This window comes from Boeremia exigua (assembly GCF_020726555.1).
Source record: "Boeremia exigua strain MPI-SDFR-AT-0100 chromosome Unknown C7974scaffold_13, whole genome shotgun sequence".
NCBI classification, from domain to species: Eukaryota; Fungi; Ascomycota; class Dothideomycetes; order Pleosporales; family Didymellaceae; genus Boeremia; species Boeremia exigua.
Window position 1 is genome coordinate 1,313,387 of NW_025763530.1, and position 27,659 is coordinate 1,341,045.

Genomic DNA, 27,659 nt, shown 5'->3' on the forward strand with positions numbered 1-27,659 from the left:
GTCAGTCGCAGAAACGCGAGCCCGTCGCCTCCATATCAGTCGACGTGTCGGCGGGACGTCCCCGATCCCAGCTCGGCATCATGACGAGGCCGAACCCCTGCCCAACGGCGCTGCAGCGGCGCCCAAGACAAGGCCGCAACAGGGCATCCACATCTGTGACTTCTCAAAATCCATACCCAGGCATCGGATTCGCGGAACGCGATCCCCAACCAGCGACGCAACCGTCTGCATCGGGCCGACGCGGCAGGAAGGGGCCGAGGCCGGCAGCTGTGCGGCGCAAGTAACGCCGTTCTTGGGCACCGTTTGAGCGATCAGCGTCCTGGAGTGCTGAAATAAGATGTCTTCTGCTCCAGGTTGGCCCCTTACGGCGGGACGAGGCGGAGTGGGATGCGCGGATGTGGTGTGAGCGCGCCGCTCGGACTGCCCGGACACCGAGCTGTTTACGTTGGGGTTTCGCGCTGGGGGGGCCAGCAGAGTTGGAGCAGCGATGCGTCGTTCTGCGACCCGGGTATGACCTGGGTCTGCTGGAGGCTACACGTGAAATGTTGCGTGTGCACACTTTAATTGGGTTTCACAACGTGGAGTTCCGACTGAGTTTTGCTGCTTCTGGAAGGCGGTTAGGTATGAAGTGTAGCTGCTGATTGAAGCAAGCTGTTCTGGATTTCTAGGATATAAATGACTCGCGATAAGCGGGGGTGCGTTTGGTTTGATCGGAGCAGGGAGCTGGTTTGATGTCCCGGCAGGCGTTCAGCTCTGCAGCCAACGATTACTGAAAATCTACGTCCGGCATACGAGCTGCAAACTCTCAGAGGTAGCGAAATCGCCGCATGGAGTTCCACTGGTGTTGTCTGGGTGGGTATAGCAACACCAACTAAGAGAGCGAAGCGAGGCTGCTGTGCCGTGTAATTGCAGCCGTCGCGCGCCGAGAGAACAGAAGGCCCAACTAGGTGGAACGTAGCAGGCCATATGGTACTTCAGGCTGTATAACGGTGATTGCTACCGGGTCCAGTGACGCAATGCCAGAATCAGCCTGGGTCGACTATAACGCGGTACGAGTGCAGTCGGTGAGAAACGTGCAGGAGCCACCACCCGGACAACCATATTAAACAACTGGGAATACTGGGTCCAGACCTGGGCGCGTTGACAAGGTCACATTGAAGCGTTGCACCAAAATCTCTCGGTACTTGTTCAATAGCGCTGTGCAGGGGAACCCGTGTTATGAGTCGCTGCCACAGCCGCGAGCCGTGTTTGTGCACGGCGGGTGTACCTGGAGCACCCTGCCGAGCGGGAGATGGTCCAGGGACATTAGGTCAACGAGTATCGCAGCTATTGCTCGTACCCGGAAACCTAGATCGCGGCGCAGTGACTTCACATTGCAGCGCTGCGTATGTACGCGGGATTCGCTCCGAAAGGTGACAAAGCTATTACTACAAGATTGACAGGTTAGGGGTTGGATTGAAGCGCGGTGCGTGCGTCCACCAATACCAGATTCGAGATTGCAAAGCTGGTCCTCTCTTGTCGCAAATGGGTTGTAGAGACGTGCATGGCTCTTCTCCTTCCTGCGGGTTTCATAGCTCTCAAGGTTCCTGTGACGACGGCAACGAGGACGTTCAGATGCGCGGCCTGCTATGCTGCGTCACAAAGATACACCATTCCTAGTGTTGCAGCAGTGCTGCAGGGGAGGCGTCTCGGGCAGTCTGGAAGCATTTCACAGACGGTGACAAGGACACTGTCACTTAGCTAGCGCGAGAGTCTCGTGGGCTGAACTCTATGTGCAGGCTATGTGCAGGCTAGTGTTGAGATTCAACGGTCAAGATCATGCCGTGCAATTGAACGGATGTGCAGTAATTACTGGGATCGAGATAGATGCCGGCTCCATGGAGCCTGTGCACAGCGGGCAGCGTCACAAGTCATCCGAGTGGGAGTTGTGCCACCTCGTGGAAGCAACATCGTGCGACGTGAGTGGTGGCGTGAGGGTGGGAGGTGCGCGGTGCATTAGCCGTTCGGCGGACTGCAGAACAAGTCAACAGCAGCGGATCTGTGGCCAGGCGTGGCAGGAGGTCTGCACTCGCAGTGCATGGCATCGCTGGCGAAGTGCAGTGCTGAATACGACTCCAAGCAACAAAGACGACTCTGCAAACAGCACGATTCATCCCGCCATGCCTCTGCTCCTGCTGCGAGTCGGCCAGGCCAGGATGGGGAGATCCCGAACAGCTCCACCAAACGCTGGCTCCGCGGAGCGGGACACCCCCTTGTTAGAGCTACCGCCCACGGCAATGGCACGCGCTTGGCTGGATATGGAGGCTGCTCCGCGCGCTCCCGTGGCAGAGGTCGAGGCCCAAACTTGGTCGGGCAAGATTCTGCAGAAGTTGACTGCTTGCAGCCCTCGCGTGCACGACTGGCTGGTTCTCTGCGCGCTGTCTGCGTCACATGGAACGACGCGGTCTGACACGGCTCCCTGTCGCCTACTCTGGCCGGGGCATGCTGGCGCGCTGAGCTAACAGCCAGCAACAAGCAGGCATGCTTCCCCAGCGTGCATTTCGGCCCACCTAGCAGCGAACGGGGCAGCGATGGCTCTGCTAGCGACGCTTGTGCGCAGTTCGGGGTCGAATCGATACCAGCGGGCTGGGAAGCCGCTTCCTAGTCCCCTCTGACGCTCTCCGCCCGTGGTGCCCGTACATAACTGACCCTCCGCCGCTGCTGGGCCGTCCCGCCACAAACGCTGGAGTTCGCTGGACGCCGCCAACGAATCCCTTCTGTTGTTGCGACGTGTCAAACGCCCTCTGAGCCTGCGTCTTTGCTGTTGGCGAGGCTCGTATCGGTCCACCGGCCAGACCCACGCCCTCGGTCGTTCCGAGGCTACTCGCTGTCTCAGACCCAAGGACCAGTCCCCAGGAACTCTGTAAATGCACGCTGACCACCAAACCAACACATTGTGTCTGTGACTTGGGACCGTCCTGCAAAGCCAATCACATTGCACACCGCGTAGTTGTCGAGTGCATCCAACCCTTCCATCATGTCGACGCCGCCGCCAGCCGCTGGACCGCACGACGGGGACCGTCGCAAGAGCTTGGGCAAGTACGTGAAGCGTATGAGCAGTGTGTTCAAGAGAGAGAAGTCGACCAGAGAAGCGCCCCAGGCTTCGAGTTCTGCTGCTGTGCCTCCTGCGCCTGCAGCCGAGCAGCAATCGCAGCGTGAGGTGTCGCGGGCAGAAGTTCCCAGTGAAGAAGCTGCGACCCAGGGAGCTGCGCCGGAGTCTGCCAAGGCCGAATCGATACGGCAAGAGGTCCCCGCAGAGAAGCCTGCCGCTGCGTGAGTATACGTCAAATCATGTTGAAGTCTCACTGCTAATGTAGCTGGCCTCAGTCCTGTCGCTGCCGACGACCCCAATCCCGCCGATGTTCAAATTCTGTCTTCAGGCCCTGACCGCAGAGCCATGCAGCAGGAGCGTGCTCGCGCACTCTTCGCCAAGTACGGACTGACTCTCGAGTCGCATGAGTGGTTCGCTGCATCTGCTCCTGCTCCTTTGGTGCCTCGCGTGGAGAAGCCTATTCGCATGCGCGTCCACCGCAGCTGCCACCTCTGCGGTCACCTGTATGGCCACGACAAGATCTGCGTGCAGTGTGAGCACAAGCGCTGCAAGTACTGCCCCAGGTACCCCAAGAAGAAGTCGCCCGGCGACAAGGAGAAGCACCACGAAACTGCTGAGCAGCCGAAGAAGAAGAAGGTGTTTGCGATCACCACCAGACACGGTCACGAGCTCACCTACCAGCCTGCAACGCAGCGAGTCCGGCGCACCTGCCACAAGTGCGAGGCTTTGTTCGTCCCTGCTTCAGCGACATCCTGCGCATCATGCAACCACGCCCGATGCACCAAGTGCCCGCGAGAGCCGGCCAAACGCAACAAGTGGCCGACTGGTTACCCAGGAGATACTGCAGCTGACAGTGAGGATGACGATGACGTGGAGAAGCCGCTGGAGCAGCTTCGACGCATCTGGCGGAAACCAAGACGCATCGTACGGTGGGAGTGCGAGCAATGCCACAGCTCCTTCCGGCAGGGCTCACCTCAGTGTCCTGGCTGTGGTCATGAGCGGTGTGATCAATGCACGCGGTCACCGTAAGTAAACTCAGCTTTCTCCCGATGACGGCCGCTAACTATGCACAGTGTCAAGAAGTTCAGACAGGAGGAAACATTCGACCCTGCTGTGGTTGCAGCCGTCGAAGCCAAGCTCAGAGCCCTCGGTGTCGATGACGACCATCTCACCTCTGACGCCGAGCATGTTTGATCTCCCATTTGCAATCCTCATGACTGTTGTTGATACATTCCCATCCCCGGATGAATCGTCGAGCTTGCGACGTCGCCCAAGCGGCATCATCCCCCCCTCTTACAATAAACTACTTTCACACTGCTATTGCAGTGCTCCCTCATCTTCTCACCTGCCTGCTGAACTTGCTGCTGAACTTGCTGCTGAACCTGCCCGCTGCACACCTCTGCCACGAATCCCTGCCCAACCGCCATCACGCCACCACCCAGTGACCCGACGTTGGGCTCCCAACGCCCTCGTACCACCGCCCCGTCCCACCCGACCGCCGTCGCACCACCCCCATTCCCCACCCACCGCATACCATCCCCTACCCCCGTGCCCGCGGCCCGCGGCGACCAACCTGCCATCCCAAAACCCCGGGCCGCGATCCTGACAACACTCCGTTTCAATATTCCCCTGCCGCGGCCCATCGAATACACACTGCCGTCGCTGCCCGACGAACGCGCGCCCGTCTGTTCCGCAGGGCGCTGTCTGACGCAGTGCCACGCTCGCTACAAGGCGCGCTGGTGTGCGGTAAAGCAGGCGGGATCGTACGAGCGATGCAAGGATCGTCTGAGGTGCGCATGAGGGGTTGCACAGGGTGGGGAGGGGATGCTGTGGCACGCCGCTTGGTACGCGAGCATGTAGCGCGGGGAGGCGGTGTTCTCAGGGGGTGCTTGGCTGGGGGCTGAGTGTGGGTAGGTGTGCGAGGAAAAAGGGGGCGTAAGGAAGTGGGTATTGTTAAATACAGCTTGTACATAGTAGAGTCAGGTATCATGAAGTGTCTTCATCTAGCCTCCTAGAATTTTTCCACATGTTCCGGTGAGGAGGGGCCTGTAATCAAGCATCTTCTGTCTCCATCCAGCTGACAGTATATTGGCTGCGCAGACATACACAGGGAAAGGAGGTGTTACATTTTGTCACGATCTGTGGTGATATTGACAGGCAATACCACGATCTCTGTAAGCTTTGTAAAGTCGGTGACTACTATGTCCCTGCCGGCCCTAAAAAGTTCTTTTGATGGTAGCCACCCCAAAAGCAGATTTACGAGTTAGCTCAGAACATCGTACATATCATTGAATTTTCTTAGCGCACAGCTACTCGATGTTGTCACCTGCTTCTTAGGCACCACTGGAGCTGATACCGACAGGCCAACTGGCAGCTCATCGACGGCACCTGCGTGTAGAACGTCGGCGATACTGTCTGATGAAGATCTAGTTCGCTCTTCAGGAAGCACGGTGGACTTGCGACTTCCCTCGATCCACGCGATTCTGGAGGGCTACTACTTTTCCAGTCTACGTGAAATGGTGTTTGAGAGAAGCTCAACTTGACCGCGAATGCTTTTTGATAATCTAGAATAGTCTTAATTAGACTATGTTTTGGGCGCACTCCAAGGAACATAAGGCATCGAGCTGCGCCGGAGAAACTCCAGGCATGCAAGTGGGCGTTCTTCGTCAGGGAGTGAGCAAAACACTGCTACATTTTGCTTCCGATGGAGGAAGTGGGTGGGAGAAGTACCCATTTGTCTACCCCGGAAACTGCGCCTGAATGCTGACGATTGAAACGTGAGACATACCTTTTTACTCTGGAAACGTTCGGGTTTACTAAGTTCTACCTAGGTAGCAAGCAAAGGGGTTACCTCGGATAGTATGAGGCTATGCGGCTCTTCACGCGGTGGCTGTGCTTCCGCGTTTGCAGCGAATGAGTACAGACGTTCTAGAGACAGACGAAAGTTCTCCATACTAAATGAATGTTTGCCTAGCTTGAGAAAAGGGTACCATACTCTGAGCGAAGTTGAGACGAATCCATACCCCGTAAGGTAAATGTGCAAGGTGCCTTTGTGGCAGTGCTGTGGCTGGGAAGCCATTCTAGAGGACGCCCAGCACCGCAGGATCACACACGCAGCCACCCGTAGACGTTGAGCGTACATCACTACCGCATTCGTCGTTCAAGAACTCAAGGTCAATCTCAGGATTAAAGTCAGCCTGCGGATAGCAGCCTTGACCTGAACGACTTCCTTGCGGAGGCGTACTCGATCAGGTGAACTTGGAATTGACAACACGTCGATGTTCAATGCGCACAAATGACCAGGTTGCGCTGCTGCCCAGGATTCCTGCCTGTTCAACAACTGAAAGTAGTTATGTAGTCGACCTTGTCTTGACAGGGTATCCATCTCGAGCTCCCTGATGCATCTTGTTAGTTTGCCGCGTATATGTACGAGGGCGGAGAATAAAAGTTAAAATTCGTGTACATCTGTCAATCTGTCCAGCAAATTTCCCCCCTATTCTCAGGAAAACACTGATTTGTGACGGTGAGCGTCTGGATGTGCCGAAGAAGTTGAGGCTGGCGCTTAGGTACTGGCGCCTAATTTAGCGTCGGGTGGAAGCGCGGGCGAACCCGAAGCAGTTCGACAATCACAATGCTCAAACACGCCAAATGAACGGACCTGCTAAATGCAAGGAAGCCGATCCTCTTGATAGGATGCATCGCTCTACGACGCAAAACTGGCTTGCTGGGGCCCCGGGATCCCGCTTGGTCGCCTCTCGGGGTTCTTCCACGTCAGCGGCTATTTGTGGCGGAGCCGCCCACCAGGCTGTGAGTTTGTGACCGGTCAGACTTGAGGTGCATAGTCCCGAGCCTTGCGATATAAGACCGCGAGCGACCATGATTCCGGCCAGGTTGGAGACATGGTCTGCTTGACGGCCGACGAATATGCGGGATGGGACACCTACCCTCAAAACTATCCACACAGCTTGCTGGAGTCTGATGCCTCCCGTGCCCATCAGCGCATAGATTGCAGAAGTAAGGAGCTTTTTGTTCCAAATGATGAGTCCTTCTTCGAGTACATGGCTTTGGGCGCACCAACAGCGGGTATGATGTTGGCTCCAGGATGCGGCGTCCCGGGACTCACAAAGCAACAGATACGTGCCGCGATGTCGCATTTGAATCTGTCCAAACCGTAGAAAAATTGACCAGGGTGTTGGGAACCGAACAAACGACTTCAGTATTGTTAGTTAATTTGCCTTACACAATGTATCAGAGGCTGACCAATATCAGCTTCCTCAAGCAAAGCTCCTCGTGGAGCCGCCTTTGTATAAGCGAGGAACATTTCCGTCGCCTATTCACGCGGCTTGTCGTGCACCCCAGTTTTCTGGACGTGGTTCATCTTTTCAGCGAGAAGATAGGACCAGTCGAGGAGGGGTTCAGTTCCTTTTTTGTGCATGTTTCCCCTAGCAGTGATACGTCAACGATGATAGAGCACAACTGCAGCTACCGTACACCCCCCCACTCGCACGACCCCAACAGCTTTACTTACAATATGCACAGATATTGGCTACAACATCAAATATGTTGCAAAACACGGCCGGAAATACCCCAACGATCCATTTGTTGTGAGAGAGTGTGGCGTGTATCAGCACTTCTCTTCCTCGACTCAGCAATCCAGCTGGATTTTTATACAAGCCTCGGACCACTTCAAAGACCGATTCAGACGCACGTTCCAGTCCTGTAGTGACACGCTACCGGAGAAGCAATTCCTGCTCCACTCCATGCTTCTCTTGGACGTGTCCGAGGACTGGCGAGATTATCTGATATATCTCGAGGAACAATTTTCCAAAATAGTGAGTCCAAGAATACGAGTCGCGTTGCCATACTGAACATAATGAAGGTTGACAAGGGCTTCTTCACCAACACCAAGGGGCCGCAGCGAGAAGGGGACATCACCGCAGACTTCTCGGATCTCAGGAGGCTACACATCCTTACTGATAAACTGCAACGACTAGCACACATACTGAAATTGAACATCCGCCTCGGTAACAATCTCAAGAGGGAAATGACGCGGATCGCTGCCAGCTCGTCATCAGTACTGCGCATGGCCTTCGACGGCATCCAAGCCAAGCTCAACGAGTTCCTGCTCGCGCAAGAAACAAGTAAAGACCGCGTCGAGACGCTGATCTCGCGATCTGGCGGAATCAGCCAACTTGTGAGTTCCTCACTCCAAGTAGTACCTACCTTTCAGTGCTGACGGGGCTTTGCACAGGTGCAAAGCATCCAAGACATCCGCTCGACCGAAGCAAGCCGACTGGTCAACTGCGAGATGCAGAGACTGACGGAACAAGGCATCAAAGAGAACCAGCTGATGAAGAAACTCACCGAGCAGTCCACCAAGGACACGCGCTCCATGATGGCCATTGCGCTGATCTCCGCCATCTTCCTGCCCGCCACGTTCTTAGCGGTAAGTTTCCCTAGACGCCGAATGTCGAATGCTAAACCTACGACAGACGTTGTTTGGATCAAACTTCTTCGCTTTCTCGGACACCGAGGGCGTCTTGACCGTGGCGTCAAATTTCTGGGTCTACATTGTGTTCACGTCCGCGTTCTCGGGCGCCACGGTGCTCACGTGGTTTCTGTGGAGACGGCGCAAGCTAAGGCGGCATGACACGGGGGATGAAGTGGAGATGCTGTGAAGCAGATAGCTGGATGGAAATTGCTTTCACGAATTGCACAACTGCATACATCCCTATCACTTAAGACGGTAATGCGTACGCTTGCATCTTTTCCCGTCACCGCGAGCAGTCCGAGTATCTGGTGTCGAGAGAGTGAGGCCAAAGCCGATGCTCATGTCTTACAGACCAGAGGGAAAGGAATGTAGAACACGTTTGCAAATCTTGAAAGCAACGGATCCCTCGAAATCAGAGCGCTTACAGAAATTGTCTGCCTCAGCCGCGCAGCCGCCCAAAGCGGGTCGCCCCACTTCGGGCGGCTGCGCGGTTGACGAATACGGATATCGATGCGCGCGCTTCGTAGTGTACGTACTCTGGTCTACCTATTACAGGTGATAGAAAATGATGGAGATACAGACTACTGACTTTTTCAGTTGAGCAGTTCAAAGATGTAGGCGCCGTTCTGGGGTAGTATCTGTTTTAGGAGGCCGATTGATTTCTTCGACTCCTCCAATGCACCGTCCGCCCGGGGAGTGTCTTGAGTTCTTATATCCAGTCTCCGCGGTAGAAGTAGATGAAAGGCACATCAACTATCTAAACCCTTCAACGACGAATCCGACACGAGCATCAATGGCGGCAAGAACCCCTTGCGCCGCAGCCCTCACATATCTCGAAGCCAACGCGGTGAAACCATCCAGCAAACACCTGTCACCCGACAGTGTCCCGTTCTACATACCCACACGGGCCGTCTGGGCCTTGCTCGAGGACAAGACGAAGTCCGTGACGCTCAAGGCGATCTTTCTCTGCCCGTGCAGCGCATGCGTGCAGGACGGCGGCTCAGTGAGCGACCGCAAGACGGCATTCAACGGACCGCGCGTGCAAACCTTACAGACCGACTATGCGCTAATCTACGCACTGCTGATCTACATCCGCCGCCCTGGCCTGATTCGCAAGTTCCAAAAACACGGTCGGAGGCTGCAGAGCACGGAGTATCTGACTGATGCGAGTTTCGACGTGTTCCGCGCGGAGAATGTGAGTCGCCTCGATGTACTGCGTAGGCAGGTTGTGGATTATCAATACTGTTTCCTCGTAAGGACGCTCAGGCCGGCGTACGATATCACTGTCATCTCGCCCAGAGAGCTTCTTCCGATCAGAGAGGATCCGGAGCCGCGGGGAGTGGGTGTATTTGCGGAAGTTCGGTGCTTCGAGTTCCAGGACGATGAGTATCGAAGCCGGCAGTTCGGACAAGTACGTGACCTATCATATCTCCGAAACAGAGGCTAATGATCGAAACAGATCACAAGATTTGCCCGCAAGATCTTCAAGCCAGAAGAGCTCAGATTCGCAGTCAAAGAATGGAACAGCCTGCAGACCCTCTCCCGAGAAGAGCAGCACGCGCACCTCATGCTAGCGCTGGGTGCATACCAACACGGTCCGCAGTTTTTCATTCTGATGGAAGAAGCCGACCACACCCTAGCAGACTATCTAAAGGGCACAGGCGCCAAGTACGAGTCCCGCGAGCTGTGGAAGCAGATGCTCGGCGTCACCGACGGGCTGGCCTCACTCCACAACTTCCGCCGCGGGACCCAGATCGGGTATCACCGCGACATGAAGCCCGCCAACATTCTGATCGTACGCCGGGTCTTCAAGATTGCCGACTTCGGACTCCTCGAGTTCGAGCCTGTGGCGTCGTCGACGGGTGCAAGCGGCGTCGTCCACAATTACAATACCGGCTACTATGCGCCGCCGCGCCAGCGTCGATACACCCGCGACGGGGACATCTGGTCGCTGGGCTGCATCATCTCTGAGATGGCAAATGTCGACATCCTCGGGCGCAGCGAGTACGACAAGTACCGCAGCGCTCGCATCGGAGGGAAACACATGCCGAGCTTCTTCCTCGAACAAACGGTGAAAGACGCCGTGCTGGATAGACACACCCTGCTCCAGAACAGCGTGCAGTCCGGGACACGGTTGCGGGGTGGAGCAGCGACGGTGCGCTTCCAGCAGCGGTTCTACACCCGAGACTTCTTCGCGCTCCTGAATGCCATGTTCAGAGTCCCTAGCAAGACGCCCGTTCCGGATGCGAGAACGGTTGCGCGAACGATCGATGCGTTGCACAGAGCAGCCGTCCCGTCTGAGCGCGAAGACCAGGTCCTAAGGGAGACGGGGAACAGAAGCAACCAGATGAGCTCGACTTTGGCGGATCGATTCCGGAGGAAGTAACAGCAGGACTCTGGAGTGTAGAAAGCGCAACCTTTGATTATCCCAGTGAACCTCGGCGCCAATCAGTTGACCCGAGTTGTGGATTTGTATAACAGCAAATGTAATGTAAGTAGGCAGCTACCCAGTGCAGCAGACAGATGTAGTAGAAGTCAGACATAGTAAACAGACGTAGCTTGCTGGAAGACGCAGTAGATAGACGCAGGGCTTAGACTCAGCAACAGAATTTTGTATCAGTCGTGTAGCTAAAGTTTCAAGGAGTTACTTACGCGTTCAGAAGAACTACCTTCTTCTGTCCATTACTATCCACTTCACAGATCAACGTTCAGCACAGTCCTTCGTTCACTTCTTGTAAGCTAAGCAGTACGCTAAGAATCGACAGCAACATCTCACGTAATCCACATCTTTTTCCGGTGAACCCGAGTAGCCAGACAGCGTGTTTACTAACCCACCTCGCCCGGCCGAATCAACGAGTACGATGTGTGTAAACCTCCCGACCGCCAGCATCTAAACCAGTCAAACAAGCCAGTCTCCGGGCTCCGCGAAGTGCCTGGCCCAAGCACATCTAACAGCAGCGGGCACGCAGGATGGCTTTTGAACCAAATTCACAGTGTTTCACATCCTCACGCATATTATGTAAATCAGTAACAATGGTATTTCGCTCAGCACAGCTACGCACATCCCCATCCACCCAACCCCCCCACGAAGCCCGGGACGCGCAACGTCCCACCGCGACGTCCCACCACGATCTCCCACCGCGCATCCCCAACCCAAGCCCAACAGTGCAGTCTGAACGCAAAAACCCGCCAGAGCACCGAGTGCAAAACGCCAAAGCAGCTCAACAACACGTCCCGCAAAACCCTCAACCCCGTCGCCGCACTATCCAGTGCGCAACCCGCTACCCAAACGCCCGAGAACGCATTCACACACCCCCCGACGCGACCCAACAACACCAGCTTATTGCAGACCAAACCCGCCCGCACACCCATCGAAAGAAAACGCCTGCACGCCCGGCTGCGCATTCCAGAGCGCCTCGAACTCAGCCACGGGATCCGGGGTGTCGGGCATCGCGCCGTCGTTGATAAGTTCTGCATCGCTCGCAAGACACCCGGTTGCGAGACACCCAGGTGCGAGACCCCCAGCGCTACTGCTCTGCATCCCCACATCAGTGCGTCTAGGCGCTCCGAATGTGCGCCCCGCACTCTCCGTCCCCCGGTACTCCAAGGGCTGTCCGGGCTGCATACATCGCGTCTCGATGTCTGCGAGACTTACGGTGCCCGTCTGGCCCGCCTGGCTTGTGGGAAACCGCGTATCCATGGACCCCGAGCCGTCGGTCCACGCGCACGGCGCAAACAACGACGAGGGCAGCGAGGGATCGACATGAGACCCCGGGTCGGCGAGGACATAGGACGGCCAGGGCGCGGGGCTCGCGGCGGGGGCGGGGGCGTAGGGGGAGGGCGACGGGAGGTGGGCGTGCGGCGTTGGTATCGGCAGCGGCGGGAGGGGGGTGGGGAGCATTTGCGCGGGGGGCTGGGTGGGGTGGGAGTGCTGTACGGGGTCTGTGGGGGGCGCGATGGCGGGTGCGGGACGGGCCGTTGGGGGCGCTGTTGCGGCGGCGTGGCGCGTTTGCGGTCTCTGCGGCTGGCCGGGGCTCGTATACAGGGGCGAGGAGCCGGGATGTAGCGCGGGGGACCAGGGGGATGCGTAGTAGGGCGGCGCGGTGGAGTGGGGGGTGTGGAACTGCGGCGTCGTATCGCGCGACAGCGGGATATCAGACGCGGTGCGCGAGCGCGCTCGGTGCCGTCCACCAGTCCTCCTTGCTTTGACCGGGCGGGGCGGCGGATCCGCGGCGTCCTTGGTGCGCCCGCGCTTGCTGTTGCCCAGGCGGTTCTGGTACTTGCGTGCGGCGTAGGCAATCGGGGCGTTGACGAACATGCGGATCTGGCTAGCGGAATTGACGACGTCCTCGCAGATAGTCTTCTCGCGCTCGAGCGCGTCGATCATGTTGTCGAGGCGCGCCATGCAGTCGGCCTCGCGGTCCTCTTTTTCGCCCTTGCGGTCGTCGTCGACGTAGTCGTTGTGGTGCCAGCCGCGGAAGCCCTCTTTGACTTGCGTGAGCAGGCAGTCGAAGACTTTGTGCGCGAAGGATTCGACCAGGTCGGACTTGTAGTGGGCGCCGTGTACCCACCGCTTCATGGCGATCGAGCCGGCATTGTCTTGGGCGCGCTCGCCGCGGATCATGGCGTGGTAGATGCGGCCGACTTCGTGGTCGCGATTGTGCTCAACTTGAGCAATGGTTGGGTCGTCCTCGGGGTGTATATAGGGCTGGCGTCCAAAACGGGTGCTCATGTGTCGATGGTCTCTGGCCTTGTCGGTGTCGGTGAATAGACCGCGGTAGGGACTGTACGGTGTGTCGTGGGCCTCTGAAGAATCTGCTGGGATAGCTGATGAGACTGACATGGGCGTAGCAACAGACCGGTGATCCGCCATAGAATACGACATGCAGTTCGGGTTGTACGGAGAAGTACCTGAAACGTGCTGGTGTGCGACCCTACCGCGACCTGCATGGATTAAACCACGAGTTTGAGCCTGGTTTGCGCCACGTAAAACACTATTGTTGTACTGGTTTGGGCTTTGTCCTGTCTGCGGGTAATTTCCTTGGGCGTCGATGTTGCTGTTTGCAGTCTCGTATTGGTTCCATGTGTTTGCTTGGGTGTCGTGAGCTTCGTAAGAGGATCCAAGGTATTGCTGCAAGGCATCCAGGCCGCCTGAAGAGTCGATGAATTCGGCATCAAATTCTCGAGCGTTCGACGTGCTGTAATGTTCGGAAGCAGGGTGGTGGAGTTGAGGCGCGTATGAACGGGGAGACACTGCTTCGTAGGAAGGCTTGGATTGCTGCATTGGTGCACTGAGCTCGAGGTTGGTATGAGTTGATATATACGCGATCAAAGATGCCCGAGGGGCGAATATCACAGCTTAATAGCTGTGTCACAGGCGTCCCCTGTGAAGAAGCGTTCGCAGTGGGGGTATCTCGGTTGTGTCTCTTCGTATACCGTGAAGACATAGTGCCTGAATTGGATAGCGAACGCAGGCCAGCCAAGCCAGCGAGTGGTGTCATCAGGGCCATCGAGCCTCATGATGTGTAAGGTGGTTGATGATTTGCAGTGTGTTGTGAGCTCCGGGGTACTAGGCCTGTGAATCGTAGTTGCGATATCGCAAGGTTGCCGTTCGACCACTGATATATCGTTTGTAAGACCAGACAGGTCGTTGCCGAGAGAACCTGATCAGTGCTGTCGAATCAAGCACGGCCATATCAGCTTCGAAGGCTTAGAACCCCGAAGGCTGCCGTTAACGTGGAGGGTAGACTCGGCGGGCAGCCACTTGGTCGAGTGTTGGAGACGTCGTTGGATGACAAGGTAAAGAGTGTTGGCGTGGGCTGTTACGAGGCACTCACCCGACTCGCCACGGTCGTTTACCTGAATGTTCTCATGTCCAAACCTACCGCAGCACACGTGTGTCTCCTAGGCTGTTGCTTTCGATGTTGCGCGCGATACCGGCTCGCTTTGAGGGCTTGAGACCTGCAAGTACTTCTGAGAAGGAGAGTTCGAACACCCGTTACTCCGCCTTTGCCGTGCTAGTAGAAGTGCAAGGTCATCATATACTCACTGGTGTTTACTCTCACTTACCCGTGACCACCTGGCTGTCAGGCAGAAGGCAGCACGTTATCATCAGCAAGCAGCTTTACCTTCGTAGACATTGCACGTGACAAGATTAATCACCTACCGACCGCAGGCCATGGTCTGACAACACTCTGACCAGCCCTCCATGACGGGACGTTCCATGAAACCCGCTCATCACGACATGTCTGTTGCGAGACCGCAAATTCCGCACCAGGAGTGAGATACCCATTACAACGTTCGTCGCGTGAGGTTGGCCCTCGGAAACGGAACGCGCCTTCCAGGCTCGCGCGCCGGGCCAATCACAGCCCACCCATCGCCAATCACCGCGTGGAGCCGTGTGTCTGTTCCGCGCCGCGCGTGCAATTCCGCGCCCACACCTTCCCCGCAATACCCGCGATGCAGCTGGAGTCGCTTGCAGTGCGGAGGAGCGCGGCGGCGGCGCCGTTTGGTGCAGAAGACGGGGTTTGCAATTGGACGCGGTTCCGGCGGCCATGGGGCTATAAGGAATGGTGTCGCCCGGTGGAATACCTTACTTCCACGACACTGGACAAAGCTGGACGGTCTTGAGCGCAGGTATCCAAGATGATCTCGACTATCGCTCCGCTCGTGGCTGAGCAGTTCGCCGACCACCCCGTGCGCTCGATCGCGGTGCTCCTTGTTCTCACGCCCATCGCGTATCTGGTTGCGAACGAGTATGTGCGCTACACGCGCCGCCTGAAGGGCTTCCAGGGCCCGCGCAACTGGCCGCTCGTCGGCAATATCCCGGATATCAAGTACAACGCGGCGGACAAGTACCGCGAGTGGTCGAAGCAGTACGGCGCGGTGTACCAGATCCAGCTGGGCAACGAGCCGGTGGTTGTGGTGAATAGCGCGGAGGCGGCGCGGAAGATCTTCGGCGGGAACAGCCAGGCGCTGAGCTCGAGGCCCGTATTTTGGACGTTCCACAAGGTGCTGTCGAATACGGCGGGGACTACGATTGGGACGAGTCCGTTTAATGATAGTCTGAAGAGGAGGAGGAAGGGCGCGGCGTCGGCGCTGAACAAGCCTAGTATTGCGACGTATATCGACCATTTGGATTTGGAGACTAAGGACTTCATCAAGGATGGGTTCGAGGCTGGCCGTGCTGGTACCGTTGGCGTGGACCCCATGCCCATGATCGAGCGCCTCTCGCTGTCGCTCAGTCTGACGCTGAACTGGGGAACGCGCTTGGGCAGCCGCGACGACCCCATGTTCCACGAGATCACCGAGGTCGAGGCGGCCATCAGCAAGTTCCGATCCACGACGGGCAATCTGCAGGACTACATCCCCATTCTCCGCCTGAACCCGTTCAGCGGCGGCACCAAGATGGCCAAGGAGTACCGCTCCAGGCGCGACGAGTACCTGAACCGGCTGAACAAGGACCTCGACGACCGCATGGAGAAGGGCACGCACAAGCCGTGCATCCAGGCCAACATCATCCAGGACAAGGAGGCCGCGCTCAGCAAGGAGGAGCTCATCTCGATCAGCCTAACCATGCTCTCGGGCGGCCTCGACACCATCACGACGCTCGTGCAGTGGAGCGTCGCCCTGCTGGCGCAGCGCCCAGACATCCAGAACACAGCCGTCGCGGAGATCCGCAAACTGTACGCCGCCGACCAGCCGCTCGCCGACGCCTACGACGACCAGAAGTGCGCGTACATTGTCGCGCTGGTCCGCGAGTGTCTGCGCTACTACACGGTGCTGCGTCTCGCGCTGCCGCGCGCCACCGTCAAGGACGTGCACTACGAGGGCAAGCTGATCCCCGCGGGCAGCACCATCTACCTGAACGCGTGGGCGTGCAACATGGGCAAGTCTCTCCAATGAACATGCCGCCACATACTAACAGCCACTAGATCCCGCCGTCTGGGCCGACCCCGAGACGTTCCGCCCGGAGCGCTGGCTCGAGCAGCCCGACGCGCCGCTGTTCACGTACGGGCTGGGGTACCGCATGTGCGCGGGCTCGCTGCTGGCGAACCGCGAGCTGTACCTCGTGTTCCTGCGCATGCTGAACAGCTTCGAGATCGTCAAGGACTCGGATGTCGATGCGCATCCGGTGAGGGGCAGCGCGGATCCGACCAGTCTGGTGTGCATGTGCAGACACTACCAGGTCAGGTTTGTGCCGCGCAATGAGAAGGCGTTGCGGCTGGCGCTGCGGGAGGCGGACGAGCGGATGGCGGAGAAGTAGCGGCGGAGAAGTAGTGTGGAGGCGGTGAAGTAAAAGTAAATGAGATATCCAGTGCCAAAGGAATTGTTCATGTTTATGTTCAGTGCCCGAGTCTTGTTCAGTTTTGTGTGATGTTTAAGTCCAGGTCATGTGATGTCCAACGACGGCTGAAACAGCCACACCCGGGTGGAGCATTCTTGGCGGGACCAGGATGCGCACTTCCGCCCGCTTGGTGCGGTCGCAGTGTCAACATGTCCTTTTCGATGTCGATAGCTGGCACGTTCCTGGCCGCGCTTGCGATAACGAAGTGCGCCCTTGGTACTTGACGCACGCAAGGCGGTGACGTCTCATAACACAGCACGCTTCGTCGCCCTTGGATGCTGTGTGCTTCGATTGCGCACTCGTTGCACCCGACCGCGCTGTGCTGCACCCGACCGCGCCATAGTCCCTTGCCCCGTCACCTCCACCTCCCGCGACACAACCACCCGATGCAGCGCGCATGGCAGCAGGCAGCACGAACAGCGACTGGCTGCGCGAGGGCGTGATCCGCGGCGGCATGCTGGGCAAGGCGATGCTGCCGACCGACGAGGAGCTGGGCAAGAAGGACGACGACCACAACTTCAAGCCCGCGCGGCGGCCGGGGGCAGGCTGGCCGCACTCGCCGCGCTGGCGCCGCAAGCGCGTGCTGCTGCTCGTCGGCGCGTTCTGTCTGTTCTCGCTGGCCATGCACTACATGTCGGGCCCGACGCCTGACGCCCCGCCCGCCCACCACGCCTCGTTCCAGCTCCCCCATGCCGCGCCCCCGAGAGGCTCGCAGTCCGACCCGCACACCGCCGACGCCAGAGAGCCCGCGGGGCCGCCGCCGGGCATGCGCGCGCCGCGGAGAGGCCACCAGGCGCCGCACACGTTCGACGGGCTGTACAAGTTCTACCGGCTCGCGAAGAGCCTGCGCGGCGCGGCGCACACCGACGGCTTCCGCAAGACGAACCGCAACGTGCTGTTCGCCATGTCGAGTCTGCAGAGCGCCGCCACGCTGCTGCCGCTCGTCTGCGAGATGAGCAAGTGGAACCGCAACTGGGTGCACGCGGCCTTCGTGGGGCGGGCCGACATCCCGCTCGACGCCATCCTGGACATCAACGGCATCGACCGCAAACAGTGCCCCGCCATCTGGCACGACGCGCGCCCCGACTACGCCGAGTACAGCACCGACGCACGCGCCGAGGCGGCCGTGCAGTCCGCGCTCTCGCACCTCCAGAACTTCCTGCACCCGCAGGTCGCCATCACCGACGACCCCGCCGCCGAGGACGCCTTCTTCGCCGCCGCCGTGCGCAACAAGACCGCCGCGCTGGATATCCCGCTCATCGAGGTGCCCGCCGGCCGCTGGGACGCGTGGGGATGGCTGACGCGCCTCGACGCCGCGGCCCTGCGCGCCTGGCACGTCCCGAGTATTGATGTCGTGGTGCAGGTCCCCCCCGACTCGTCCAGCGTGCTGCAGCTCCTGCGCTCGCTCGCGGCCGCCGACTACACCGGCCTGCGGGCCCCGCGCCTCACGCTCGAGCTGCCCGCCGCGCTGGACCCGGTTGTCGAGCGCGCCTTGCAGAACCTGCAGTGGCCGCCGCCCGCGCACCCCCAAACCCCAGACCAGAACCAGAACCAGAACCAGAACCAGCTCATCCTCCGCCGCCGCCTCACCCCCCCGGCAACGCCGTCCGACGCCGCAGCCCGCGTCCTCGACGCCTTCTGGCCCCAGGGCCCAGACGCGCACGTCCTCCTCCTCGCGCCCACGGCCCAGCTCGCGACGCAGTGGCTGCACTACGCGCGGTACCACGTGCTGGAGTACGGATACTCGTCGTTTTCGCCGGCGCCGCGGGAGCTGCTGGGGGTTTCGCTATTGAGGCCCGATGTCCCGGCGCAAGATGGCAGTAGTGGTGGGAAAGACGGTGGTGGTACTGGGGAAAAGACGAAGCTGAGATATCCCGGAGTCAGGGATCTGCACGACCCGCGCTACGCCACGCAGTGGCCCGACACCACCGCCGTGCCCTTTTTGCGGCAGACCATGGACAGCGTGGAGAGTCTGGCGACGCTGTTCTTCGCCGACGGGTGGCGCGAGTTCTGGGAGTTTGGGAGGTTGCGGAGCGAGCACCGTGCTGCGTTTCCCGCGGCAAAAAAAGAGCAGGAAGAAGGAGAGCGTGGTGATGCCAATGGGTGGACCGCGTGGGGCACACAGTTCATGCGCGCCCGCGGCCTATTCGTGCTTGTTCCTGCGAGGCCGTGGGGGGTGCTGCACCGCGAGATCGACGGCTCCTCTACCTCCTCTGCAGACCCCAACACCAGAAACCAAGAGCCCCCCCTCCCCCCCGCCTCCAAATCCCTCACCTATCTACTCCCCTTCGACGCCGACCTCCCCGTGCTCTCCGACCTACCGCATTTGCTGCACAATAACATACTCCTAGACCCGGGGAGCGTGGGGAGTGTGGCGCGGAAGTATGGGAGGGTGTTTAGGGAGGAGGTTGGGGGGTGTGGGGGGAAAGATAAGAAGGAGAAGGGAGAGGGCAGTGTAGGAATAGGGAGGGCGAGGGAGGATAGGGGGGTTAGGGGGTTATTCTGCTTTGGTGACGAAGATGAAGAAGAGGAATGGGAAGAGGGGTTGGGGGATGAGGGGGTGGGTGCTGCTGCTGCTGCTGCTGTTACTGGGGCGGAAGCGGTGGGTGTAGGAAGTTCGCGGAGTGTGACGATGACGAGTGGGAGTGCGACTGCGACTGCGACTGCGAGTGTGGCGCCCACGGCTAAGAGTGTAAGGTAGATAATGGCGTTTTTAGATGCATGGACTGGCGAATTCAATATTTTATTACCAGGGACGGCCAACTACTGGTGTGGACCAAGTGAGAGACCAAAGTTCCCTCTGGCTCCTCAAAAGAGCTCGCACGCCTACTATACTCTCTCCACAACACCGTCTACCTCACAACACGCTCTAAGAAACGCACCAATGCCGTCATCTCCTAGATCTGCGAGACCTACCCTAACTCTTAAGCCTAATTAGAGTTCCTTTATGTCGCGCTCCTCGCGGACCTGGAAAGCATCAAGTCTGCCGCCGAAGCGTTCCTGAGCAAGGAGAAGCGACTCGATGTCCTGTAGATGTGCAGTTACTGAGTGTGTAAGCAGCTACTGAATTCGAGCATGATGTTGTGCGCTATAGTAACTGGGAGAGTCTTGGGCACGTGTATGATCATATAATCATAATTACCTGCTGGGTAATACTAATGTCTTTGGTCACGTGCGCTCCTGCGTGTGTAGACGCGGGTGCACAACGCGCTGAACTTTCAGCTGGGATACTGGCTAGGCAGTCTGCGAGCATGTCAAATGTTCTGTGTATCAATTGAGTCTGTGTTTTCAAGATTCGGTCTCAGCGACGAGGTAGAGCTGCCAGTCTACCACCATGCCACACGTGCGCACCTGCCACTTTCGTACACGACGTGCCAATTATTCGAATCTGAACGTTGACAGTGCAATCTGCGAGTACCTGTTGTGTGTATCATTGAGTATGCGGCTACAAGACTCGCGCAACAACACATGAACCTGCCCAAGTCCCCGGGCAGTAGTACTAAACCACAGTCACGTGCATACCCGCAGCCCCACACCGCCTCACGCATCCTCCGCCGACCAATGACGCGCAGGACCCACAGAAAAAAGCAGGGGCCTGCAGGTCCGTCCCTAACGACGACGCTAGCTGGTCTGAGATATGATGCGAACATTTTGCCTCGAGGACGTGTGCAGCAGCCATTCTTCGCGGACTTTTGCCGCCACGTCTTTTTTTCGTTCTGTGTTTTGTTGATACCCTAGACTAGAGCTGCAGGACTGTAGACGGTGCGAGACTGCAGACGGGTGCATTCGACGGCCGACGCTGAGTGTATAACGCGTACGGCTGCATACGACACCTACAGACGACGCCGACGTACGACGATTACTACGCCTACATACGCCTACACATACAACAGTCTACGGCTTCGGCTCCACCATCGCTTCGCCTCGCCTTCGGCACGCACACCGGCACGATGATGCGAGGAGCTGCGGCGCGGACGCTGCGCAGAGATGCGTGGTGCGCGCGCTCACGGCTCGATGGGCCCGCCTCACGGCTCTCGACCTCAACATTGTCACGACTGTCGCCATCAATGCTGCCCGCCCAGCGGCGACACACGTCCAACATGCCCATCACACACGACTCTCGGCGCCCACGGCGGCCGTCGCTGTCCCAGCCCACCACGCGCTCGCTCGCCACCACCGCCGAGCTGCCGCGCCCGTCGACGCCCTTCGACGGCTTCCTGCAGTCGTGGGGCCCGATTTCGCCCCCGCCCGACCTCTCGCGCCTCCGCAGCTGGGACACGTCGAGCCCGCTGGTGGTGCACGACCAGCTCACCCACAGCGCGCCCGCGAGCCGCGGCATCGGCCAGGGCATCGCCGGCGACCCCGTCGAGATGCACCAGAACCTGTACGCCTGCCTGCGCGTCGGCCGCACCGACCGCGCCGCCCTCATCCTGCGCCGCCTCTCCATGCTGTACACACCGTCCGCCCCCGAGCTGACCGACGCCCACAACATCTTCCTGCAGACGCTGTTCGAGCTGGCCCTGGACGAGCCCGGCCCCGTGGCCATGAAGGGCGTCGAGGACTGGTTCCGCAAGAACATGGTCGCCAAGTTCATCGAGCTCAACGCCCAGACCTTTGTCATCCTGCTGCGCGCCGCCATCAACCTGCTCTCCGGCAAGAACCAGGAGCGCGCCGTGCAGCGCTACCTCGACATGGCCAACGAGTGCGGCCCGGCCGTTCTCGAGCAGGTCAACATCTCGCCCGAGCTGACCGACGAGGAGTGGAACATTGTCATCCGCATGCAGCCCGACAACTTCGAGGAGCCGCCGGCCCTCGAGACCCTGCAGAACATGCAGTTCAACACCACCGACGCCATCAGGAACGCCGTCGAAAACGGACTGCCGCTGCCCGCCACGCCCATCAAGCCCGTCCCGCAAAAGGGCCTCGGCCTGTCGACCCTGAAGCACGCGCTGTCCGTCTTTAACGAGGTCGACAGCGTGGCCTACCCCGACGACCTCGAAGGCACGCAGGAAGAGAAGGACCGCGCCTTTGCCTACGCCCGCCAGTTGCAGACCGAGAAGGACGGCACCGACGCCGCCATACAGCGCTGGCGCGAGGAGGACGAGAAGCTCACTGAAATGGGCATCCACGGCGTCCTCAAGACCAAGAGCCTGCAGGCCCTCATGTACAACTGGTACGCCGCGCTGGTGCCGCTGTTCAAGAACCAGATCGCCCACGCCAAGCACATCACCACCAACCCGACCAAGGAGAACGCGAGCGACGACGCCCACTCGTACGGCGCCTGGCTGGAGCAGTGCACCCCCGAGCGCCTGGCTGCCAACGCCATCACCCGCCTGATCCAAGCCTGCGTCGAGACCAAGTCCACCGAGGGCGACAACCTCAAGCTGTCCACCCTGTCCACCAGCATTGGCAACGACATCATGGCCCACATGAACTCGGACGCCCAGGCCCGACAGGACAAGTTTCTCAAGACCCAGCGCAAGCTGGCGCGCAAGGACCTCGTCGCACTGCTCAAGAAGCCAAACAGCGAATCTGCAGAACCCGTCGCCGAGTCTGGCCCTGTCAAGCCCATCGAGGTTCCGTTTGAAAAGACGGAGATCCCACTCGCTGCTCGTGTCAGGATTGGCGCACTGTGCCTCGAATACGTCCTGAAAGCCGCGCGCATCACCGTTACCGCCCAGGATCCAAAGACCGGCAAGCAATTGACGAGCACACAGGCTGCCTTCCACCACCAGATGAGGTTGCACCAGGGCAAGAAGGTCGGGTGGATCGTCCCGCACCACGAGGTCCTGGCAAAGCTCCGCAACGAACCCGTCCACAACATCGTCAGCGTCAGACTCCCCATGGTCGTCCCGCCGAAACCGTGGTCCGGCTTTGAAAGCGGAGGCTACTTCACAATGCCGTCCAAGGTGGTGCGCCAGAAGGCTGGCGACGTCTCCCAGCGCGCCTACGCCTCAACTGCCATCGAGAATGGCGACATGCAGCAGGTCCTCGCTGGGCTTGACGTGCTGGGCAAAGTGCCCTGGCAGATCAACAAGCCCATCTTCGACGTCATGGCCGAAGTGTGGAACTCTGGAGAAGGCCTTGCAGGCCTCGTGCCGGAGAAGATTCCATTAGAACGCCCAGCAGACCCGCCTGCCGACGCGACATACCAAGAGCGGGCCCGCTGGAGCAAGAAGCTACAGGAGTACGAAAACACAAAGAGCGGATACCATTCGCAGCGCTGTTTCCAGAACTTCCAGCTCGAGGTTGCGAGCTCCATGGCTAACGAAAAGGCACTCTACTTCCCGCACAGCGTCGACTTCCGCGGCCGCGCCTACCCCATCCCTCCCATACTCAACCACATCGGGTCGGACGTTGCGAGAGGTCTGCTCAAATTTGCAAACGGCAAGGAGCTTGGCTCGATTGGGCTGCAGTGGCTGAAGGTGCATCTTGCCAATCTTGCTGGTTTCGACAAGGCCAGTCTGCGCGAGCGCGAGCAGTTCGCCATGGACAACATGAACGAGATTGTCGACTCCGCCACGAATCCGCTGGGCGGGAGACGCTGGTGGACCAAGGCTGAGGACCCGTGGCAGTGTCTCGCCTGCTGCATGGAGCTCAAGAACGCCTTTGACCTGCCCGATCCGACCCGCTTCGTCTCGCAGTTCCCCGTGCACCAGGACGGTACGTGCAACGGTCTCCAGCACTACGCCGCGCTGGGTGGTGACCAGGCAGGCGCGCGCCAGGTCAACCTCGAGCCCTCCGACCGGCCGCAGGACATCTACACTGGTGTTGCAGAGCTTGTCAAGGAGATGGTTGCGGCGGACCTCGAGAAAGGCCATGCTCTTGCCAAGTTCGTCGATGGCCACATCAGCAGAAAGGTCGTCAAGCGAACGGTCATGACCAACGTCTATGGTGTCACCTTCATGGGCGCCAAAGCACAGGTTCTCGACGAGCTCAAGGTCATCTTCCCCGACTTCAAAGAGACAAAGGAGGTTCGATCGTTGCAGGGCGTTGCCATGTACGTGGCTTACAAGATCTTCGAGGCCCTGGGCAAGATCTTCAACGGCGCCCAGGAGATCCAGTACTGGCTTGGCGAGTGCGGAGATCGCATCACCACCTCCATCACCGCGGATCAGATCAAGTCCATCCGAGCCAACTACGAGGGCCAGAAACCACACATGGATGCGCGCTACAGAACGGACAGGCTGTCCCAGACCGGCGTGAAGCAGTTGCTGAAGATTGCCGAAAACTTCAAGACTGGCATCATCTGGACCACGCCGCTCAAGATGCCTATTGTGCAGCCCTACGTCAAGGACTCGCAGCAGATGGTCGCGACGTCTCTCCAGAATATTGTCATCCAGCGCCGTGCTGCTGGCGATGTTGTGGACAAGCGAAAGCAGCTGCAAGCGTTCCCCCCCAACTTCATCCACTCCCTCGACGCGTCGCACATGCTGCTCTCTGCGCTCAAGTGCAACGAGATGGGGCTCGACTTTGCCGCGGTCCACGACAGCTTCTGGACGCACGCCTGCGACATCCCCAACCTCAACACCATCCTGCGCGATGCCTTCGTCCGCATGCACTCGGAGGACATCACGGGCCGGCTTGCAGCTGAGTTTACTGCCCGCTACGCCGATGGCATGTACCGCGCCAACATTCACGCCGCGACTGAGGTTGGCCAGAGGATTCTCAAGTGGCGGGCAGAGAACAGGTCTACTAAGTCTACTAGATCCGCGGCAGGTATCGGCTTCAAGCACGCTATGGCGTCGTTCGACGAGGTCGCGCTGGAAGCCAAGCGACTGGAGCTGCTTGCGAGCGAAGATCCCGAGGAGCGCGCAAAGGGCGAGGCCATGGAGACACCCACCAGCATCTGGCTCGAGTACAAGGACCCTTCGACTATCGCCTCGCACCGCCTCTCGCTCATCGGCGACACAAAAGCCGCCCCTACGAAAGCGTCATCCACCACCCCCGAAACACCCCCAACCTCCAAGGCCGACGCCATCATGAAAGCCAGCAAGGCCGCCGAGAAAGCCGCGCTCAACGGCGAGCCCCTCGACGAAGCCGCCGCAACCCAAGACCTGCTCGCCGAGGACCCAACCCCCCAGGAGCCCGCGTCCGATGCCCCCGCGTCCGACGCCCCCGCATCCGACGCGACCCCCGAAATCACGCCCCCGGACCGCCGCGGCATGTACCTCAGCGAAATGCACACCTACCAAGTCTGGCTCCCCTTAACCTTCCCGCCCGTCCCCAAAAAGGGCACCTGGGACGTCTCCCGCCTGCGCGAGTCCAAGTACTTCTTCTCCTGACTCTCGGAATCGCTGCACGGGCCCGCGGACCGCGAGTTCTACCGCCCCCAGCCCTGGAGCTCGAGTATCCAGGCTACCCCGCTGATTCGTCGCGCCTCGGTCCGCGATGGACGGTTCGGGCTCCTCCTCTGGGGCGGCGAGAGGGATGAGAAGTGGTGGCGGTTGGCCGGGTGGAGAGCGGATCGCGAGGGGAGTAGTACGTTGGAAGGGAGGAGGAGGAGGGAGGGCGAGACGAAGGGGAGGAAGGGGAGGGTTGTTGGGTAGATTTTTTTAACGCATGGGGGTGTGGTTGTTTGTCGGCGTTTGGGTGGATACGGATACGGATCCGGGGTTTCTGTGTTGTTCTGCATGGCATGGCATGGCATGGCGATTTCTGGCGTTTTGGGCATTGGAGGTGTGCGTATGTGTGTGTGTGTTGAAAAGCGAATGTGTAGACGGACTTGTACGTTATGGTGTATGCGTTGCATGGATACGATACGATGCGCGGGAGATCGCAATGTGTATAATACTCTCCAATCCGCGAACGTGTTGGCACTATCTCACTACTGCACCGCGCTGCACTGCGCGCACTGCTTGCGCTACTCGCTACTCCAGCACCCAGTCCACTACTTCACGCCGCACCACCGTCTTCCCACGAAAGCGAATGTCCACATTACAGGGATAAGCGCGTTGGAAAGTGGAAGAAAAGACTCATGTTCAACTCTAGGCCTCACGGATAAATCAACACTGATCCGTGACCGCAGTATCAATCAAGTCTCCTACTATGCAGTGAACTATGAACCTGCACCGGCGCTGCGAAGATGGAGCTGTTGCTCAATAACGTCACTCACTTGCACCTCCATCTCCTTCCAGGCGGAGAACCCCAGCTCTGCTTCGGCACGAGCAGTCACAACGATCAACTCATCGCCAGTCTTGGGCTTTGCCTTGAACCCTGCTCCCGGGTACTTCTTGTTCGCGAACTCCAGCACCTCCTCCCAGCTTCTGTTCTTCCCGGACAGAAGAAACGAGGACACCGGCGCGTCAGCCAGGTTCAGGGCTCTGATATGCGCCTCGGCGACGTCGTCAATGTGCACGCCGCGGTAAGGCGCAAAGCGAGGTTCCTCGGCATACAACGACTCGAACAGCATGGCGTTTGTGCCGGAGAGCTCGTCGGCGCGCGTCTGCAGCAGGTTGCGCCCGAAGACGTACACGGGGTGAAGCGTAACAACAGAGAAGTGAGGCTTTTTCGTCTCGACAAAGTCGAGTGTGGCAGTGTATGAGGCGAGCTTGCTGGCGCGGTATTGTTCCCCTGGATTGAGGGATGGAACAATCGACTCATCGAAATAGAGCTTCTCCTTTGCGATGTCCTCTGCAGATTGTTAGTGGCGATTCAGTCAAATAGATAGATGGGTTTCAGCATTTACCTGTCACAACAGTGCCGTCCACGCCCTTTCCAAGCGGAACGAGTGAAGCAACTGACGCGGTGATCACAACCTTCTTGATGGAAGGCACATGCAACGCTGATTCCAATATCGACGTCGTGCCTTTGACTGCCGGAGTGAGGAGGTCCTTTTCGTTTGGTCCGGGCAAAGGCGAGGCCACATGAATAACGTGCTCGGCACCCTGAAGCGCAGTGTCGAAGGCCTTCGCCTTGGTTAAGTCTGGAATAACAACGAAGTCCAGATTGTCCGCAAACTCGCTGAACGCTCGGCGCAGAGCGTCTATCTGCGCTTCACGCCTAACGCTCAGCTTGACATTGTACCCAGCGCGTAACGCGAATGCGGTGATTTGGGCACCGATGAACCCTGAAGCTCCGGTGATGAATACAGTCGACTTGGACATGCTGTAAAAAAGGAATTGGGTGTACAATTTTTCATTTCGTGAGAATCCTCGATGTAAAATATGTAGAATAGAGCTGTACTACAGAGCTGGATTTGTTAGCGACGTAGCATGCCTCGGATGATCAGTAATACATCTTACGTCATGGAGCTAAGAAGCGCAACGCATCCTCCACCTACAACATCGTGTCGATACTTTATTAATCGTCTTCAAAGTGGCGGCCTCACATTTAGCGTGATTCTCAGCTAGTTATCTGGTAATGGCGTCTTTGACTTTGCGGTTTTGTAAGCAGCCACAGTCGCGGACGTGAAAATAGGAACCTGAAAGGATTATCGGTGCTTGCAGAAATATGCAGACCCCCACAACTATGGAACAGAGATGTGCTTACAGATAGTAAGGGCCTCTAACTGGGTATAGGAGTCTGGTTGGACGTTCTGCAGGGCAACAATGTAGGAATTGACTAATAGTAGGATGACTTGCTACTTGCTACTATAGTACGCACCTACATCGTGTACTCTGTTCCGTAGTTGCAGGGGTCTGCACAAATCGCCAACGACTATACACTTTGTTGCAATTCAAAGTCACTAAGCGATGGCTGCGGGAACAGTGAGCTAGAGCCTGCTTGAC

General features: G+C 58.6%; 8 protein-coding genes across 8 annotated transcripts; 6 read left to right on the forward strand and 2 right to left on the reverse strand.

Moving 5' to 3' along the window:
• The first annotated feature begins 2,902 nt into the window (after nucleotides 1-2,902).
• On the forward strand, nucleotides 2,903-4,328 carry C7974DRAFT_74068 (uncharacterized protein). Its single transcript, XM_046147185.1, has 3 exons — nucleotides 2,903-3,312; nucleotides 3,367-4,116; nucleotides 4,165-4,328. The coding sequence occupies exons 1-3, from the start codon at nucleotides 3,017-3,019 to the stop codon at nucleotides 4,283-4,285; spliced, it is 1,167 nt and encodes a 388-aa protein (XP_045992389.1). The 5' UTR covers nucleotides 2,903-3,016; the 3' UTR covers nucleotides 4,286-4,328.
• Nucleotides 4,329-7,052: 2,724 nt separating this feature from the next.
• C7974DRAFT_74101 (uncharacterized protein) lies at nucleotides 7,053-8,845 on the forward strand. The gene is made up of 6 exons (XM_046147186.1): nucleotides 7,053-7,312; nucleotides 7,361-7,578; nucleotides 7,631-7,923; nucleotides 7,971-8,285; nucleotides 8,343-8,537; nucleotides 8,584-8,845. The coding sequence occupies exons 1-6, from the start codon at nucleotides 7,194-7,196 to the stop codon at nucleotides 8,767-8,769; spliced, it is 1,326 nt and encodes a 441-aa protein (XP_045992390.1). The 5' UTR covers nucleotides 7,053-7,193; the 3' UTR covers nucleotides 8,770-8,845.
• Nucleotides 8,846-9,375: 530 nt separating this feature from the next.
• Nucleotides 9,376-10,968, forward strand: C7974DRAFT_418028 (kinase-like domain-containing protein; the record flags this gene model as incomplete). Its single annotated transcript, XM_046144126.1, has 2 exons — nucleotides 9,376-9,993; nucleotides 10,042-10,968. The coding sequence occupies 2 exons, from the start codon at nucleotides 9,376-9,378 to the stop codon at nucleotides 10,966-10,968; spliced, it is 1,545 nt and encodes a 514-aa protein (XP_045992391.1).
• A 632-nt stretch (nucleotides 10,969-11,600) lies between these two features.
• Nucleotides 11,601-13,866, reverse strand: C7974DRAFT_444335 (uncharacterized protein; the record flags this gene model as incomplete). Its single annotated transcript, XM_046145494.1, has 1 exon — nucleotides 11,601-13,866. The coding sequence occupies one exon, from the start codon at nucleotides 13,864-13,866 to the stop codon at nucleotides 11,923-11,925; it is 1,944 nt and encodes a 647-aa protein (XP_045992392.1). The 3' UTR covers nucleotides 11,601-11,922.
• A 934-nt stretch (nucleotides 13,867-14,800) lies between these two features.
• On the forward strand, nucleotides 14,801-16,954 carry C7974DRAFT_404870 (cytochrome P450 phenylacetate hydroxylase-like protein). Its single transcript, XM_046142994.1, has 2 exons — nucleotides 14,801-16,470; nucleotides 16,517-16,954. Exons 1-2 carry the CDS (start codon nucleotides 15,228-15,230, stop codon nucleotides 16,846-16,848), a joined length of 1,575 nt encoding a protein of 524 aa, XP_045992393.1. The 5' UTR covers nucleotides 14,801-15,227; the 3' UTR covers nucleotides 16,849-16,954.
• Nucleotides 16,955-17,383: 429 nt separating this feature from the next.
• Nucleotides 17,384-19,630, forward strand: C7974DRAFT_321465 (uncharacterized protein; the record flags this gene model as incomplete). Its single annotated transcript, XM_046138805.1, has 1 exon — nucleotides 17,384-19,630. One exon carries the CDS (start codon nucleotides 17,384-17,386, stop codon nucleotides 19,628-19,630), a length of 2,247 nt encoding a protein of 748 aa, XP_045992394.1.
• A 963-nt stretch (nucleotides 19,631-20,593) lies between these two features.
• Nucleotides 20,594-25,463, forward strand: C7974DRAFT_404874 (uncharacterized protein). The gene has a single exon (XM_046142995.1). The coding sequence runs from the start codon at nucleotides 20,880-20,882 to the stop codon at nucleotides 25,212-25,214; it is 4,335 nt and encodes a 1,444-aa protein (XP_045992395.1). The 5' UTR covers nucleotides 20,594-20,879; the 3' UTR covers nucleotides 25,215-25,463.
• A 287-nt stretch (nucleotides 25,464-25,750) lies between these two features.
• On the reverse strand, nucleotides 25,751-27,097 carry C7974DRAFT_368628 (flavonol reductase). The gene is made up of 2 exons (XM_046139906.1): nucleotides 26,618-27,097; nucleotides 25,751-26,562 (listed from the first exon to the last, which is right to left on the reverse strand). Exons 1-2 carry the CDS (start codon nucleotides 27,033-27,035, stop codon nucleotides 25,988-25,990), a joined length of 993 nt encoding a protein of 330 aa, XP_045992396.1. The 5' UTR covers nucleotides 27,036-27,097; the 3' UTR covers nucleotides 25,751-25,987.
• Between the last annotated feature and the right edge of the window lie 562 nt (nucleotides 27,098-27,659).

Excerpts from the sequence above, each read along its gene's own strand:
- C7974DRAFT_74101 (XM_046147186.1), top strand. The coding sequence starts at position 7,194 with ATGCGGCGTCCCGGGACTCACAAAGCAACAGATACGTGCCGCGATGTC. Across the intron at positions 7,313-7,360 it reads GAACAAACGACTTCAGTATT|CTTCCTCAAGCAAAGCTCCT; the intron begins GTTAGTTAATTT and ends GACCAATATCAG. Across the intron at positions 8,538-8,583 it reads TGCCCGCCACGTTCTTAGCG|ACGTTGTTTGGATCAAACTT; the intron begins GTAAGTTTCCCT and ends AACCTACGACAG.
- C7974DRAFT_74068 (XM_046147185.1), top strand. The coding sequence starts at position 3,017 with ATGTCGACGCCGCCGCCAGCCGCTGGACCGCACGACGGGGACCGTCGC. Across the intron at positions 3,313-3,366 it reads GCAGAGAAGCCTGCCGCTGC|TCCTGTCGCTGCCGACGACC; the intron begins GTGAGTATACGT and ends AGCTGGCCTCAG. Across the intron at positions 4,117-4,164 it reads GATCAATGCACGCGGTCACC|TGTCAAGAAGTTCAGACAGG; the intron begins GTAAGTAAACTC and ends AACTATGCACAG.
- C7974DRAFT_404874 (XM_046142995.1), top strand. The coding sequence starts at position 20,880 with ATGATGCGAGGAGCTGCGGCGCGGACGCTGCGCAGAGATGCGTGGTGC.
- C7974DRAFT_404870 (XM_046142994.1), top strand. The coding sequence starts at position 15,228 with ATGATCTCGACTATCGCTCCGCTCGTGGCTGAGCAGTTCGCCGACCAC. Across the intron at positions 16,471-16,516 it reads CGCGTGGGCGTGCAACATGG|ATCCCGCCGTCTGGGCCGAC; the intron begins GCAAGTCTCTCC and ends AACAGCCACTAG.
- C7974DRAFT_368628 (XM_046139906.1), bottom strand. The coding sequence starts at position 27,035 with ATGTCCAAGTCGACTGTATTCATCACCGGAGCTTCAGGGTTCATCGGT. Across the intron at positions 26,563-26,617 it reads GGACGGCACTGTTGTGACAG|AGGACATCGCAAAGGAGAAG; the intron begins GTAAATGCTGAA and ends AACAATCTGCAG.